Genomic DNA, 17,664 nt, shown 5'->3' with positions numbered 1-17,664 from the left:
AACAAAACCGGCTGTCAGTCAGCCCCGGACCGCAACATTGTATCCATGTTTTCAGCAGCGAGGCCTCAGAGCTAAAGCTGGCCCAGAATAAAAAAAAAAAGAAAACAAGGAGCGGTTGGGAGCTTTTAGTCAACTGCCAGTGGGAAAACAGCCCTCAGCCCCTCAGCCAGAATGGCCAGGCACCCCAGTGGGGACCCCCACCCTGATCCAGGACACCCTTCAGGGCAAACCAGCTGGCCCCCACCCATGCACCAGGCCTCTATCCTATATAGTAAAAGGGTAATATGCCTCCCGGCACCGGGATCAGCAGAGCAGCGAGGCTCCCGGCACCTGGATCAGCGTGACAGGGGGCAGCGCCCAAACCCCCTGATCAGCCCTGCTCTGTGCCTGATAGGGGGGAGCTCCCCAATCCCCCGATTGCCCTGCGGCTGTGTTTGACAGGGTGCAGCGCACCAACCCCCTGATCGGCCCTGCTGTGTGTGTGACAGGGTGCGGCGCCCCAACACCGCCCCCTCCACGGGCCCTGCTCTGTGCCTGATAGGGGGAAGCTCCCCAATCCCGATTGCCCTGCGGCTCTGTGTGTGACAGGGTGAGGTGCCCCAACCCCCTGCCCCCACGGGCCCTGCTCTGTGTGTGACAGGGTAGAGCCATAACCTCTCCATCGGCCCTGCCCTGAGTGTGACAGTGGCGGTGCCCCAACCCCCTGATCGGCCCTGCTCTGTGGGTAATAGAGGGTGGCACCCCAACCCCCCTCCACGGGCCTTGCTCTGTGTGTGACAGGGTAGAGCCATAACCTCCCCATTGGCCCTGCCCTGAGTGTGACAGGGTGCAGCGCCCCAACCCCCTGATCCACCCTGCTCTGTGTGTGACAGGGGGCGGTGCCCCAGCTCCCCTATCGGCCCTACTCTGTGAATGACAGCGGGGAGCTCCTCAACCCCCTGATGGGCCCTGCTCTGTGAGTGACAGGGGGCAGCGCCCCAACCCCCTGATTGGCCCTGCTCTGTGAGTGACAGGGGGCAGTGCCCCAACCCCCTGATCGGCCCTGTTCTGTGCGTGACAGGGGGTGGCGCCATAACCTCCCCATTGACCCTGCCTTGAGTGTGACAGGGGGCGGTGCCCCAACCCCCCAATCAGTCTACCCTGAAAGTGACTGAGGGTGGCATTGCAACCTCCCGATCCGCCCTGCTCTGTGCATGACGGGGCGGCGCCCCAAATCCCCAATCGGCCCTGCTCTGAGCCTGACCAGGGGCTGCACTTAGGGATTGGGCCTGCCCTCTGCCACCCGGGAGCAGGCCTAAGCCAGCAGGTCGTTACCTCCCGAGGGGTCCCAGACTGTGAGAGGGCACAGGCCAGGCTCGGGAACCCCCCCTCCCAGTGCACAAATTTTTGTGCACCGGGCCTCTAGTCCTATCTAATAATAGAGAAACATGGTAATTAACTGTAACTTCGCTATCCTTCCCATTGGCTAATCAGGGCGATATGCAAATTAACTGCCAACCAAGATGGCGGCCAGCAGCCAGGCAGCTGAAGCCAACAGGAGGCTAGCTTGCTCCAGTAATGGAGGAAGCCAAGGTTCCCCACCTGCCGCTGCCAGCCTCTGAGCTGCAGTCTAGGCAACTATGTTGCAAATATAGAAGCTAAACAAAACCCAGAAACCTGCTTTCAGCCGGCCGGCCTCGGAGCTGGAGCTGAAACAGTGTTTCAATTATAGAAGCTAAACAAAGTCCAGCTCAGCAGCCGAGGTCTCAGAGCTGGAGCTGAGCCTCAGAGCTAAAGCCGGCTCTCAGCTCCAGTGACAGCCATAGAAGGTAAATAAATCCCAGAATAAAAAAAAAGAAAAAAAGGAGCAGTTGGGAGCTTCAGTCACCCACCAGCCTGAAAACGGCCCTCAGCCGCTCACCCAGGCTGGCCAGGCACCCCAGTGGGGACCCCCACCCTGAAGGGGGTGTGACCAGCTGCAAACAGCCATCATCCCCATCATCCAGGCTGCCCAGGCACCCAAGCGGGACCCCCACCCTGATCCAGGACACCCTTCAGGGCAAACCAGCCGGCCCCCACCCATGCACCATGCCTCTATCCTATATAGTAAAAGGGTAATATGCCTCCCAGCACCGGGATCAGCGGAGCCACGAGGCCTCCTGAACCCGGGATCAGCGGAGCTGTGAGGCCTCCCAGCACTGGGATCAGCGGAGCAGCGAGGCCTCCCAGCACTGGGATCAGCTGAGCAGCGAGGCCTCACTGTCCCTGTGTTAAGCGGAGCCGCGAGGCCTCCCAGCACTGGGATCAGCGGAGCTGCGAGGCCTACTGGCCCTTGGAGCAGCGTGACAGGGGGCAGCGCCCAAACCCCCTGATGGCCCTGCGGTTCTGTGTGTGACAGGGGGCGGGGCCACAACCCCCCTATCTGCCCTGCTCTGTTCGTGACAGGGGAAGGCGCCCCAACCCCAATTGGCCCTGGTCTGTGCCTGATAGGGGGGAGCTCCCCAACCCCCTGATCAGCCCTGCTCTGTGTGTGACAGAGTGCGGTGACCCAACCCCCCCATGGGCCCTGCTCTGTGTGTGACGGGGTAGAGCCACAACCTCCCCATCGGACCTGACCTGAGTGTGACAGCGGCGGCGCCCCAACCCCCTGATCAGCCCTGCTCTGTGGGTGATAGGGGCGGCGCCCCAACTCCCCTATCAGCCCTACTCTGTGCGTGACGGGGGGAGCTCCCCAGCCCCCTGATGGGCTCTGCTCTGTGCGTGACAGAGGGTGGTGCCCCAACCCCCCAATCGGCCCTACCCTGAGCGTGACTAGGGGTGGCATCGCAACCTCCCGATCCGCCCTGCTCTGTGCATGACAGGGGGAGGCACCCCAACTCCCCAGTCGGCCCTGCTCTGAGCTCGACCAGGGGCTGCACCTAGGGATTGGGCCTGCCCTCTGCCACCCGGGAGCGGGCCTAAGCCAGCAGGTCATTATCTCCTGAGGGGTCCCAGACTGCGAGAGGGCACAAGTGGGGCTGAGGGACAACCCCCCCCCCCCCCCCCCCGCCCGAGTGCACAAATTTTTGTGCACCGGGCCTCTAGTAATAATAATATTAATAACATTAACTAAGCATGTAATTTCTTTTGGTGTATAGCAGCTATAAATGAATGCAATTAATTGCCACCATACTTACTTCTTGAAAACATTTTGAGGATCCCTTTTATTTCAACTCTCAATTATACATATCCTAAGTAAAAATCTGCTATCATAAGATAGACATTATTCAAATCGTGAATTGTAATTAAGAAATTACCTTCTCTGCGGTTTGAAAATACTGTTTTACGAGGTCTTCTACCCTTAGAGTTGTCCCTTCGGAAGGTTTTGTAATCAACTTCCCAAAGTTGATCTCTTCTCCTAGAAGAAAGAAGTTCTTGAAAAAGGAGCAGCTTGTTATCACGCACAGTACCCAAACTCACTGCGGCTGCTGTCAGTACAGGAGGAACGCCAAACGTTACCAACTGTCAATGTGGTAAATTCTGAGGAAAAAAAACCATGGCATTTTTGCTAATAGCCACAGTCTTTTCCCTAAAGTCTGTACTTGTTTTCCGTATCTCCAAGTAGTATATCTCTTGCAACTATTCTCACACGGTGGTCCACAGACCTCTGGGGGTCCCCAAACCATTTCAAGGGTCGCTCAAGGTAAAAATTCCCTCAATAATAAAAATACTAAGATGTTATTTATTTTTTCCATTATAATGACATCTGCACTGATAATACTAAAGCAGTTGTGGGTAACACTGCTAGTGCCTTGGGATGAGTCAAGGCAGCAGCTCGGAACTCTATGAACAGTCACCACTACATGCAGTTCAAAACAAAACAAAAAAGGCCAATTTCACTTTAGAATTTCCTTTGATGAAACTAAAAATTATTAATTCAATTAAATCACAGCACTGAAGTACGTATCTTTTTACTATTCTGTGAGATAAATAAGGTATGTTTAAAGCACTTCTGCTGCATTCCTAAGCAGGTTGGTTGCCTCAAAAAACAGTAGGTGAGAGATAAAAAGAGCACTGGGTAGAAAGTCAGGAAGCCTAGGGTCCAGTAGTATCTGCTCTGCTGATAATCTTTATCTGGGAAACAAACAGTAATTATATAGCAAGTGTTGGACCTGGTATTGAAAACGCAATGGTAAAAAGATAGGATTCCTGTCCATGAGAACAAATGATTACGATTCACAGTGATAAGTGCTAAAACAGAGATAAGAACAGAGACTATGACTCAGAGAAGAAACAAACTAATTCTTCTTCTTTTTTTTTTTTTTTTAAAGAAGCTGGGAAACTTTTTTTTTTTTTTTTAATATATTTTATTGATTTTTTACAGAGAGGAAGGGAGAGAGATAGAGAGTCAGAAACATCGATGAGAGAGAAACATCGATCAGCTGCCTCCTGCACATCTCCTACTGGGGATGTGCCCGCAACCCAGGTACATGCCCTTAACCGGAATCGAACCTGGGACCTTTCAGTCCGCAAGCCGACGCTCTATCCACTGAGCCAAACCGGTTTCGGCCAAACTAATTCTTCTTAAAGAAGGTTCAGAATAATGTGCAGCTATCATTTGAATCAAGCCTTGCTGAATGAGTAAGATTCACTTAGCAAAAAAGAAAATCTATTTCAGGCAGAGGAAAAAGCATATGCAACAGCCTAGAGAATAAAGAGGCACAAAGCTCAGTGTGCCTCTTGCAAAGTGGTAAAGACAAATGAAAAAAATCTCTTTTGAATTTCAAGATAGTAGAATTAATATACATAAAAATGATTACTACATTTTACTATGCCAGAAACTATGTTAAGATCATTTGTACACAGTATATCAACTAAGCCTCGTAACAATCCTAAGAGGTAGGCATAGTTACTATGCTGATTCCACTGACATCAGACAGGTAAAGTAATTTACAAAATGTAACACCTGTATTTAAGTAGTAGAGTGGGTCAAAATAACAAAAATACTTTCTTTTTTAAATATATTTTATTGATTTTTTACAGAGAGGAAGGGAGAGGGATAGAGAGTTAGAAACATCAATGAGAGAGAAACATCGATCAGCTATTTCCTGCACACGCCCCCACTAGGTCAGCTGCCTCCTGCACACCCCACACTGGGTATATGCCCACAACCAAGGTACATGCCCTTGACCGGAATCGAACCTGGGACCCTTGAGTCTGCAGGCTGACGCTCTATCCGCTGAGCCAAACCGGTTAGGGCAACAAAAATACTTTCAATAAAACATTCAAAGGGGTCATTGTTTCTATTGAGCAATTTATGGTTAAGCAAAAAAGAAATCATTAGAACAAAACTGAGTATAAATAAAACTCAAGTAACTTGTTCTATATTCTGTTCTTACAAATGCTACACCTATAAAATTTCAAGAAATTAATAAGGATGAATAATTAAAGTAAAACACTATCAATAACTAATTAAAATTCATAGCATGAAAATACAATTATCAGATACAGATTTCCCCCCCCCAAAACAGTATTCTATGAGCTCCATTTAAATATCTACATAACTATTTCAGGTTAAATTAACAGCATACACAATTTTTATCACAATTTGACAATGAATATAGAAGACCATTAAATCCAAGTTAATAAGAACCCAGGTAGCTTACTTGTAAATATGGCCATATTTTTCTATGAAAATTCTGACTAAATAGCTCTAAGAAAAACAGCCTCTATCTTTAACATGATAATATTTATTATGAAGAAACACTACAATTGCCCCTTGAACAATTTGGGGCGAAGGGATGCCGACTCAACACACAGCGGAAAAATCTGTGTATAACTTTTAACTCCCCAAAAACTTCATACTAATAGCCTATTACAGTAGATTGGAAATCTTACTGATAACATAAACAGCCAATTAATACAAATTTTATATATGTATTATATACTGTATTCTTACAATAAAGCAAACTAGAGAAAATACAATGTTATTAAGAAAACCATAAGAAAAAGAAAGCACACATATAATATTGTACATATTCACTGACAAAAATCCACATATGAATGAACGTATGGAGTTCAAACTTGTGTTGTTCAAGGGTCAACTATTTTAGTGAGATGATCTGTTTTATAAATGCTAAAATAAGGACAATTAGTTTTTACAAAATTTATAATGGAAACTGATTACCTGATCATCAGAAACATCAAACTATGGGCCACTCACTATTTCAAAAGACTGGTATCTTCCTAAATCACTGTATACCCTAAAGCTGAAATACTTAATAATGCAAACTCTGAGAATATATTCTCTGAACATGAAAAATGTATAATAAATAAATATTTATTTTGAACAATAAATCTGTAATGTCTATGTATGTTGGTACTCAGGAGCACTGTTTAAAAAAAACTACATCTGCAGAGAAAGCCTTCCATTTCTTTTTGATATCCACATAAGTTTTAAAAATGACTGCTATTGCCAAGCCAGTGTGGCTCAGTTGAGCATTGTCCCATACTTCCAAGAGGTCGCTGGCTCAATTCCTGGTCCGGGAACATAAGATAGTAGACTCAATCCCCACTAGGGGGCGTGCAGGAGGCAGCTGATAGATATTTCTCTCGTGGGTGTTTCTATCTCTCTCTCCCCCTTTGCTGCCCCCTCTCTCTAAAAATCAAAGAAAACATATTTTTAAAATATTGCTATCTAGGCGGAGAAACCAAGATGGCGGCATAGGTGACCATCTGAAATTGCTACCTCGCACATCCACTTCAAAACTACAACTAAAGACAAAACAGACATCACCCAGAGCCACAGGAAGGCTGGCTGAGTGGAAATTCTACAACTACAAGGAAAGAGAAAAGCACACCGAGACTCAGAGGAGGTGTGGAAATAAAGTGCAGAGGTACAGAGGCACGCGCGCAGAAAGGGTTGGCAATGGAGCACTCCGGTGTCTTTTTCAATCAGGAGGGAGACACAAGCTCCCGACGGCTCTGAACTCCAGTTCCAGGAAAGTCTCTGGGGACCCAGATTCATACAGGGAGAAACTGGACTGTCTGGCAGCGGGCGGAACTCGAGGGCGGCTTTCTCTCAGAGGTGCTTGCAGAGATTACCTTGGGGACACTGAGACCCAGGGGCCTGTTAGGGCAGGACTGAGGATCAGCCATAGCTGTTTGCTCCACCCTGTTGATTCCCTGAGACCCCGCGCCACCCAAGCTGCAAGCAGAGGCTTTTGCATATGAATGGGCTGGCCCTTTGAGATCTAAAATTACCTAACAAACTGCAGCTGGGTCAGAGAGACCCAGAACATCCAAAAGAAGGCCCAAGGCCCCACAGCAGCTTGCATTGCTTCACAGATGGGCCTCAACTGGGCACCTCCAAACCCCAAACAAGGAAGAGGAATCTGCAGATCTCTCCGTAGCTCCTGCTGGGTAGCCTCAGGCAGAGGCTAAATTAGCACCTCCTTAGAGATCCAAGAACCCGTGTACCTACTGGTCATAGTGGGACCATCCAGATTACAACTCCTCAGATCCATAAGGGACACACTCAGGGGGCAGACTCAGTGAGCACCAAAGCCCCACTGAAGCAAGTCTTGCCCCAGAAGGGTGTCTTCAGCACAGAAGTTCTCCCACTGTAGACACAGCTGATTCTCACAGCCAATTGGCCTGGAGGTCAATTCCTCCCAGTGATACCAACAACAATCAAGGCTTAACTACAACAAGACTGTGCACACAGTCCACAAAGGAGTGCACCAAGAGTGTCCACCTCAGGTAATTGGGGAGGCTGAGCCACTGGGCCCTATCGGACACCTAGCACACAAAGCCACTCTATCAACACAGGGAAGCAGCCAAAATGCGGAGACAAAGAAAGAGATCACAAATGACAGAAATGGAGGAAAGCAAACTACTGGATATAGAGTTCAAAACCACGGTTATAAGGTTTTTCAAGAATTTTCTAGAAACCGCTGATAAATGTAGTGAGACCCTCGAGGATATGAAAAAGGACCAACTAGAAATTAAGCATACACTGACTGAAATAAAAAATAATATACAGAGCTCCAACAGCAGACAAGAGGATCCCAAAAATCAAGCCAAAGATTTGAAATATGAAGAAGCAAAAAATACCCAACCAGAAAAACAAAAAGAAAAAAGAACCCAAAAATATCAAGATAGTGTAAGGAGCCTCTGGGAAAACTTCAAGTGTACCAACATCCAAATTATAGGGGTGCCAGAAGAAGAGAGAGAGAGCAAGATATTGAAAACCTATTTGAAGACATAATGACAGAAAACTTCCCCTACCTGGTGAAAGAAATAGACTTACAAGTCCAGGAAGCGCAGAGAACCCCAAACAAAAGGAATCCAAAGAGGACCACACCAAGACACATCATAATTAAAATGCCAAGGGCAAAGACAAAGAGAGAATCTTAAAAGCAGCAAGAGAAAGAAACTCAGTTACCTACAAGGGAGTACCCATACGACTGTCAGCTGATTTCTCAACAGAAACTATGCAGGCCAGAAGGGAGTGGCAAGAAGTATTCAAAGTGATGAATACCAAGAACCTATAACCAAGATTACTTTATCCAGCAAAGCTATCATTCAGAATTGAAGGTCAGATAAAGAGCTTCACTGATAAGAAAAAGCTAAAGGAGTTTATCACCACCAAACCAGTATTATATGAAATGCTGAAAGGTATTCTTTAAGAAGAGGAAGAAGAAAAAAGGTAAAGATAGAAATTATGAACAACAATTACATGTCTATCAACAAGTGAATCTAAAAATCAAGTGAATAAAAAATCTGATGGACAGAGTAAACTGGTGACTATAATAGAATCAGGGGCATAGAAAGGGAATGGACTGACAATTCTCGGGGGGGAAAGGGGTGTGGGGGGTGGGGGAAGAGACTGGACAAAAATTGTACTCCTATGGATGAGGACAGTGGGGGCGGGTAAGGGCAGAGGGTGGGGTGGGAACTGGGTGGAGGGAAGTTATGGGAGGAAAAAAGAGGAACAACTGTAATAATCTGAACAATAAAGATTTATTTTAAAAAAATACCACATTCAGAAAAATAAAATATTGCTATCTAATTTTTAGAAGAAATTTAATTATTCAACTGTCAATTTATTATCTGTCTTTTATTAAAGACTGATTTACAATAAACCCTGTAAGAACATTTTTAAATTTGTAAAAATAACTAGCATACCTGTGTTTTCCTTTTGTTCTCTACGCCTGAAAAAATGGATAACATCTTTCGGATTAGCTATTCGATCCACAAATTTCTGGCTAAAGCGAAGAACATTGAAAGGTTCAAAACCTCCACTATAGTCCACCTGGAAATACAGAATAAGTCATTTCAGTATTTAGGTTTATGCTCAATACTTTTAAGTTAATAAATTAATATTCTACAGTTCATTTTAAAGATCCTGAGAGTGTTATACCATTTATTCAACTGCAAAAACAAAGCTTCGAAAGTTTATAAGCTTATGCAAAACACTTTGTTCGATGGAATCAAGATATATCAAGAATTCTCACAATACTGGAATAATTACATCTGCCCATGAAAACACTAGTAGTGCCCTGACTGGGTAACTCAGTTGATTGGAGTGTCATTCCATACACCAAAAGATTACAGATTTGATGCCCAGTCAGGGTGTGTATGGGAGACAACCAATCAAAGTTTCCATCTTGCCGGGGTCCAACCCCAGCAGGTCCAGGGGTCCCCAAAGGTGTGGACGGAGTCGGCGAAGAAGGAAGGACACGGAGGCAGCATTCAGGTGATCATCATAGTTGGGTTCCTCAGCCAGGTTCTGTTTCTAGGTTCTAGTCAGGTTCTCTTGCCAGGTTCTATCCAGGTTCTTTTGCCATGTTCTGTCTAGGTTCTCCAGTGAAGTTCTGTAGCCAGGTTCTGTCCAGGATCTTTTGCCATGTTCTCTGGCTAGGTTCTGGTTAGGATCTGATGAGGAGCTGATGAGGAGCTGATGAGGAGCTGATGTTTATCTCCATTCCAGGGAGTAAAGATTATGTAGCTTAACTACCCGCCTGGCACTTAATTAAGGGGTTGTATCCCCTCCCTAACCTCAGGGAAAGATCCCCACCTGGGGAAACATCCTTTCTCGGAGAGGTGACCTTGGTTAAAACACATGGCGCTTAAAGGGAGCAAACATATTAAGAACAGTATGCTATATATGCCAGGTCCCTTGAAACATATGCTGTGCAGACGTTTCTTCTCTGCAGCGACTGTGTCAAGCAGCAAGGATGGACCCGCTCCCGGCACCATCTCACATCAATGTCTGTCTGTCTGTCTGTCTGTCTCTCTCTCTCTCTCTCCTCTCTCTCCCTCTCCCTCTCTCCAAAATCAATAAAAACATATCCTCAAGTGAGGATAATAATAAAAAAAAGAAAACCTTAGTAGCCTAGGCACCATCTGAAAAGGAGGTGGAATTTTAAACAAAATCTTAAACTTATAAAACAGAAAGAAAATTCTCCACCAAAATAAAATGCTGGCTTCAGATGCATTAGTTAAGGGGTCAATCTTCTTAGGTATATTCTCTCACTTTGACAAGAATAAATGCTGGGAAAATCCATATAGAAAAAGAATCAAATCCGTGAGCTTTGAGAAATGATTACCCTTCAAAACACAGGATCTACTTAAAGCTAACAATCACCCTCAAGGCTGTCTCTTTTTTAAAAAGTATATAGTGGCACAAAGACCTTTACAAAGAAAAATACTACATTTCTTCCTAAGAGATAGGCAGTTGACAAAGTGGGGGTCAGGAGTGCTGATCCTCCACACAGTCAAAAATTCACATATAACTTCTAACTCCCCCCAAAATTATAGCCTACTGTTGTCCAGAAGACTTAGCGATAACATGAACAGTTGGCTAACACATATTTTGTACGTTATGTGTATATTATATTCTTACAATAAAGCTAGAGAAAAGAAAATGTTATTAAGAAAACCGTAAGGAAAATAGATTTACAGTATTTCATGAAAAACCCACATATTAGTGGACCCACGCAGTTCAAACCCTTTGTTCAAAGGTCAACTGTAATCATTTCCTAAACTAGCTGTGCTCAATGCAATGCACTGGAAGCAGCATTACACCCATCACCAGCCTCTCCACACTACTCCCCAACCACTTAGGCTCTTCATCACACTCAGCACGAACCGACTTTTGTTCATTTACTTGCTATCTGTTTACTGTGTCTCACAGCTCCACCTCCCATAAGCTCCACAAGTTCAACAGCTCCTCTGTGTTATCATCACTGTGTTCCCAGCATGCAGGACAGAATGTGTTCAACAAATATTGACCCACTGAGTCAATGAATTAATGAGGGGCCTCTGGTTAATACAATGTACTTTTGGAATATTACTTACATGAACTATCTGTTCTTTTGTTTCGAAATGAATTAGTAATTTGCTGTGCTTAGGAAAAGGAATGCCAATTTTCTATTTTAGTCTGTTGGTTCTAATGGTTTTAGGCAGACATGGATGAGAAACATGGGACCTTCTGCCCTGATAAAGAGAACAATGTGGTTCTCCCAGAGCAACCATGTTTGTGGTACCCAGACCATCTCCACAGCTGCCATGTTACAAAACAGAAAATGTGAAATGCTCAAGCTATTGGATTTCCCCAGATTCTTCAGATGTTTTAACAATTATACTCTGGCCTAGCTTTATTTGTGATTTTCTGCTCCTAGGAGTCACAAAGCTTGTTCATTACACAAACTTTATCGAGTGTTCACAATGTACTAGGCACTGTGCTGAGGGTCAGGGGTACAGCCATGAATAAAACATAGTCATCAAAAAATTCACAAGCTGACTGGGAAGACAAACATGTAAATAAATAACTGCAAGCAGAATGAAATGATGCTGTAAAAAGTATGTACAGAGTAAACTGAGGACACAAAGGAAGAAATATAGAATCTAAAGGGAGGTCAAGAAAGGCTTCTATGAAGATGGGAAGCTTAAGTGGGTGTTGAAGGAAGTACGGAAGGAGAGAAGCACATTCCACACAGCAGGATCACCTGGGCAAAGGTGCGAAAGAGTGAAATAAACTCTGCAATACTATCTTCTGAAAAGTCAATAAAGCTCAATTTATCTAAAATAGAGCTACTCAAAAATAAAATAAAATAGGACTTACGCGCAGTCGTATAAGAGGCTTATCTGGCTGTCCAACATTTCCCAGACGCTCCCGTTCAGCATTTTCAAGCATTTCTTCGATCTCAAAATAAAAATATTGTCATGACTTGAGGGAGGGATACTACTGGCATCCGGTGGGTAGAGGTCAGACAGGATATTGTTAAAATCTTACAATGCACCCTGGCTGGTGTGGCTCAGTTGGTTGAGCATCGTCCCATGCACCGAAAGATTGCCAGTTCTCCAGGTGAGGGCATAGGCCCAAGTTTCGGGCTCGATTCCCTGTAGGGAGCATGCAGGAGGCAACCTAATAGATGTTTCTCTCTCTCTCCCTTCCTCTCTTTCTAAAAACCAACAAAAATATGTATTTTTTAAAATCCTACAATGCATAGAACAACTTCCTACAACAAGACATTACCCAATCTAAAATGTCAGTTGTCCACCCTAGCTGGTTTGGCTCAGGTTCGATTCCAGTCAAGGGCACATGCCCGGTTGCAGGCTCGACCCTCAGCAGGGCGCATGCAGGAGGCAGCCGATTAATGATTCTCTCTCATCACTGATGTTTCTATCTCTCCCTCTCCCTTCCTCTCTGAAATTAATAAAAATGTATTTTAAAAAATAATAATTTTTAAAAAATTGTCAGTTGTGCCAAAGTAGAGAGACCCTGGGTTCCCTGACTCAGGCCTGACCAGTTTATTCATTTCCCATTTCCCTGGCTTCAGATATTGGGTTTAGGAACAAGCACATGACCTCAGTCCAATGAATGCTAGGGGTTTATCTGGATCTACTGGGGGAAATGATACAGGTATAAGTCTGTGGGCCACCATGTGAAAACACCTTCCTTACAGTGAAGTTTAAGACAAAAACCATCAGAATGGGTGGCACGGGGCTGGAAACAGAGATAGAGAAACCCATAATATTAATTTGAGTTTCTGGATCTAATCATTTTAAAACCAGCATACTCTTAACCTTTTCAGTTATGTGAGTTACATGTTGCTGGTAAAGCTTCAACACTGGGCAGGTTACTTTATCTAAGGTTCAGTTCCTCTCTATAAAATGTGGGGGGACAATCTATCCACAGCATCGTTGAGTGGATTAAATGCAAAATGTTGTCAATGGTGCCCAGAATATATAAGCAGGCAACGAATATCAGTGATAATTGTTATTATCATTATTACTACCTCATATGATTTTTATGAGAAAATGCAAATAAGAAGAGTTAGCACAGAGTAAGAATGGAGTTTCAGCAATGAATATTAAGCTGTTAACTTACATATTATTAAGTGCATTCACCAACTTTAGTAGTGGCTCTAGAATTTCTGCAGAGGTTTAGGAGTGGCAAATGCATGAAAGGGGAGGGTTAAGGTACATAGAAAACACATTTTAAGACTTTATTTGGGGTAGCTTTTAGGGTGAAAGGGATGCCTAATGCAGATTATTAGAGAGGTTAAGGTTCTACTCATCTATCATAATATTCTCCCATTCCCAATCAAAGCCACTGCCTGCTTTCATAAATAAAATGATGAAATCAGGGTAAAAAGAGAGAAATGATTATGTATATGTTTTTGAGAAGGAGGAAAGGAATTGGGAGAGGGGCTTAATTCAAATTTCTACTATATATAACATTCCTCTATCTGGAAGACTTAAAAGATTTTTTATACAATTAAGCTCAGTTACTGAACAAAGGTGGTTCCTTACAGGCTCCATGAGACTGTTAACAAATACAGGATGGGGCAAAAGTATGTTTACAGCTGTTAGTATGTGAAACAATTTATTCTTGTATCATTTATTAATTATATTATTTTCCATACAAACAACTGTAAACCTACTTTTATCCTATCCTGTATAATGACTTAACCTCTACTGAATTATTTAATTCAATGTAAATAATCTCTCAATTGAAGTAGATCTCATTGACCTTTACCTAGAAGGATTACCTTCTCCAAACAGAAGCCTTGTATGGCTTGGGTTACTTTAGGATTATCTGGATTAAAAATGTCTGGATGATCAGCCAGAACAACATCCTCTATAAAAAACTGCCGAACTGTGCGAAGAGGGATTTTCTGCATATTCATCTTCTTTCCTTTAATCCGAAGCAAGCCAACATGTCTGAAATGAGGAGAGAAAGGAAAGGCTAGTCACATTGTAACTTTCCCCAGGAAAATGTGCACACCAAAATTACCACATTTCTAAGTTTTTACAAAATAATTCTATATAATAAAAGCCTAATATGCTAAGTGTCCGGTTGGCCATTCAACCAATCAAAGCGTAATATGCTAATGACATACTAAGGCTGCTCAACCACTCACTATGACATGCACTGACCACCAGGGGGAAGACAGTCATTCAGTCGACCAATTGCTATGACATGCACTGACCACCAAGGGGCAGACACTCCAAGTGGTAGGTTAGCTTGCTGCTGTGGTCCAGCAGATCGGGACTGAGCAAGATGGGCCAGACACTCCCTGGAGCCCTCCCTCAGTCCCTCCCTGGCTGGCTCTCCCCATGTCTCTCCCCAGCCCGATTGTGCACCAGTGGGGTCCCTCAGCCTGGCCTGTGCCCTCTCGCAATCTGGGACCCCTTAGGGGATGTTGGAGAGCCAGTTTTGGCCCGATCCCACAGGGGGAGCGTCTCTCAGCCAAAAGCCGGGCTCACGGCTGGCAAGCGCAGCAGCGATGGTGGGAGCCTCTCCTGCCTCCACAGCAGTGCTAAGGATGTCCAACTGATGGCTTAGGCCCGCTCCTGGTGGGAGCACACCACCCCAAGTGCATGAATTTCGTGCACCAGGCCTCTAGTTCTTTATAAAATCATACCCTTAAAAATATTTTTAGCAATTTGACGTTATATCACAGGGAAAAAATGTTAAATAGTCTTCTTCCTCAGAATAAAATCCTCTTCCATCATTTTCTGCCTGAATAAATATTCAGTTTAGTAGAAGACAAGCATAACAGTAAGTATAAAGAATGTTATCAGGGCTATTATAGTAGTATATATAGTATATACTATTACATATATATGTGTGATCTGTGTGTGCATATGTACACATGCATATATAAAATAAATTAGCAGTGCACTATGAAGAAAAAAACAGCTAACTTACACCCTATTATCATATTATTTAACTTACTAGAGGCCCGGTGCACAAAAATTTGTGCACTGGGGGCGGTGGCGGGGGGGGGTCCCCCAGCCCGGCCTGTGCCCTCTCGCAGTCTGGGACCCCTCGGGAGATAACGACCTGCTGGCTTAGGCCTGCCCCCGGGTGGCAGAGGGCAGGCCCAATTCCTAAGTGCAGCCCCTGGTCAGGCTCAGAGCAGGGCCGATTGGGGAGTTGGGGCACCACCCCGTCAAGCACAGAGCAGGGCAGATCGGGAGGTTGCGATGCCACCCTCAGTCACGCTCAGGGTAGGGCCGATTGGGGGGTTGGGGCCCCGCCGCCTGTCACACTCAAGACAGGGTCGATGGGGAGGTTGCAGCGCCACCCCCTGTCACGCACAGAGCAGGGCCCATCAGGGGTGTTGGGGCTCCGTACCCTGTCACGCACAGAGCAGGGCCGATCAGGGGGTTGAGGAGCTCCCCGCTGTCACTCACAGAGTAGGGCCGATAGGGGAGTTGGGGCACCGCCCCCTGTCACACACAGAGCAGGGCGGATCAGGGGGTTGGGGCGCTGCACCCTGTCACACTCAGGGCAGGGCCAGTGGGGAGGTTATGGCTCTACCCTGTCACACACAGAGCAAGGCCCGTGGAGGGGGGTTGGGGTGCCACCCTCTATCACCCACAGAGCAGGGCCGATCAGGGGGTTGGGGTGCCACCACTGTCACACTCGGGGCAGGGCCGACGGAGAGGTTATGGCTCTACCCTATCACACACAGAGCAGGGCCCGTGCGGAGGGGGGGGAGGGGGGGGTAGGGGGGTTGGGGCGCCGCACCCTGTCACACACAGAGCAGGGCCGATCAGGGGGTTGTTGCGCTGCACCCTGTCAAACACAGAGCCGCAGGGCAATCAGGGGATTGGGGAGCTCCCCCGTATCAGGCACAGAGCAGGGCTGATCAGGGGGTTTGGGCGCTGCCCCCTGTCACGCTGATCCCGGTGCCGGGAGCCTCGCTGCTCCGCTGATCCCAGTGCCGGGAGGCATATTACCCTTTTACTATATAGGATAGAGGCCTGGTGCATGGGTTGGGGCTGGCTGGTTTGCCCTGAAGGCTGTCCTGGATCAGGGTGGGGGTCCCCACTGGGGTGCCTGGCCAGTCTGGGTAAGGGGCTGAGGGCTGTTTTCCAGAAGCGAGTGACTGAAGCTTCCAACCGCTCCTTGTTTTCTTTTTTTTTTTTTTTATTTATTCTGGGCCAGCTTTAGCTCTGAGGTCTCGCCGCTGAAAACATCGATACAATGTTGCTAAAGCCCGGCTGAATGAAAGCCGGTTTCTGGGGTTTTGTTTAGCTTCTTATTTGCAACATAGTACATAGTTGCTTAGAGTTGCAGCTGAGAGGCCGGCAAGTGAGGCGGGGAACGTTGGAGTCCGCAGTCACTGAAGCAAGCAAACCTCCCTGCTCCCTTCAGTGCATGGCTGCCGGCCGGCATCTTGGCTGACAGTTAATTTGCATATACTCACTGATTAGCCAATGAAAAGGGTAGCGGTCGTACGCTAATTACCATGTTTCTCTTTTATTAGTGTAGATTATCATCTTAACAACCAGAACTTGAGAGGATTAAAGGATAAAACCACTGCCGACACCGGTTTGGCTCAGTGGATAGAGCGTTGGCCTGCGGACTGAAAGGTCCCGGGTTCGATTCCGGTCAAGGGCATGTACCTGGGTTGCGGGCACATCCCCAGTGGGAGATGTGCAGGAGGCAGCTGATCGATGTTTCTCTCCCATCGATGTTTCTAGCTTTCTATCTCTCTCCCTTCCTCTCTGTGAAAAATCAATAAGATATATTTAAAAAAAAAAAAAAAAAAAAAAGGATAAAACCACTATCAGTTCATCACTATTAACTACATTATTATATAACAAGAGGCCCAGTGCACATTTGTGCACGGGGCGGGGGGTGTCTAAGCCAGCAAGCAGACATCCCTCTCACAGTCTGGGGCTCTCACAGTCTGGGGCTCTCACAGTCTGGGAGAGGCTTCTGCCACCGCCACTGCTCTCGCCAGCCATGAGTCCAGCTACTGGCTGAGCAGTGCTCCCCCTGTGGGAACTCACTGACCACCAGGGGGCAGCTCCTGCATTGAGTGTATTTGCATATTAGGGTTTTATTATATAGGATTCCCCCTACTCCCAAAAGAAATGAGGTATGTGTCCAGCCGGTGTGGCTCAGTGGTTGAGCATGAACCTATGAACCAGGAGGTCATGGTTCAATTCCTGGTCAGGGCACATGCCCAGGTTTGGGCTCAATCCCCAGTAGAAGGCATTCCAGGAGGCAGCTGATCAATGATTATCTCTCATCATTGATGTTTCTATCTCTCTCCTCCTCTCCTCTCTTCTCTGAAACCAATAAAGATATAGTAGTATGTATGTATGTGTGTGTGTGTGTGTGTGTATATTATATATATATATATATATATTTTTTTTAAAGATCCATCTTTA

General features: G+C 45.9%; 1 protein-coding gene across 4 annotated transcripts in view; it reads right to left on the bottom strand.

Annotated features, from left to right (window-relative positions):
• Positions 1-17,664, bottom strand: part of MRE11 (MRE11 homolog, double strand break repair nuclease) — an 83,821-nt gene that overhangs the window by 46,936 nt on the left and 19,221 nt on the right. For all 4 annotated transcript variants that reach the window (XM_070425846.1, XM_070425847.1, XM_070425848.1 and 1 more), the window contains 4 exons: positions 14,022-14,193; positions 12,089-12,169; positions 9,148-9,274; positions 3,276-3,376 (listed from right to left, as the gene is read on the bottom strand). In XM_070425846.1, the coding sequence (XP_070281947.1) occupies positions 3,276-3,376; positions 9,148-9,274; positions 12,089-12,169; positions 14,022-14,193 (481 nt within the window). The remainder of the gene's footprint in view (positions 1-3,275; positions 3,377-9,147; positions 9,275-12,088; positions 12,170-14,021; positions 14,194-17,664) is intronic.

Source organism: Myotis yumanensis, unplaced genomic scaffold, assembly GCF_028538775.1.
Source record: "Myotis yumanensis isolate MYYU_CA2020_CCGP unplaced genomic scaffold, mMyoYum1.0.hap1 SCAF_10, whole genome shotgun sequence".
Lineage (NCBI taxonomy): Eukaryota > Metazoa > Chordata > Mammalia > Chiroptera > Vespertilionidae > Myotis > Myotis yumanensis.
This window is presented reverse-complemented; position numbering and strand designations above follow the sequence as displayed.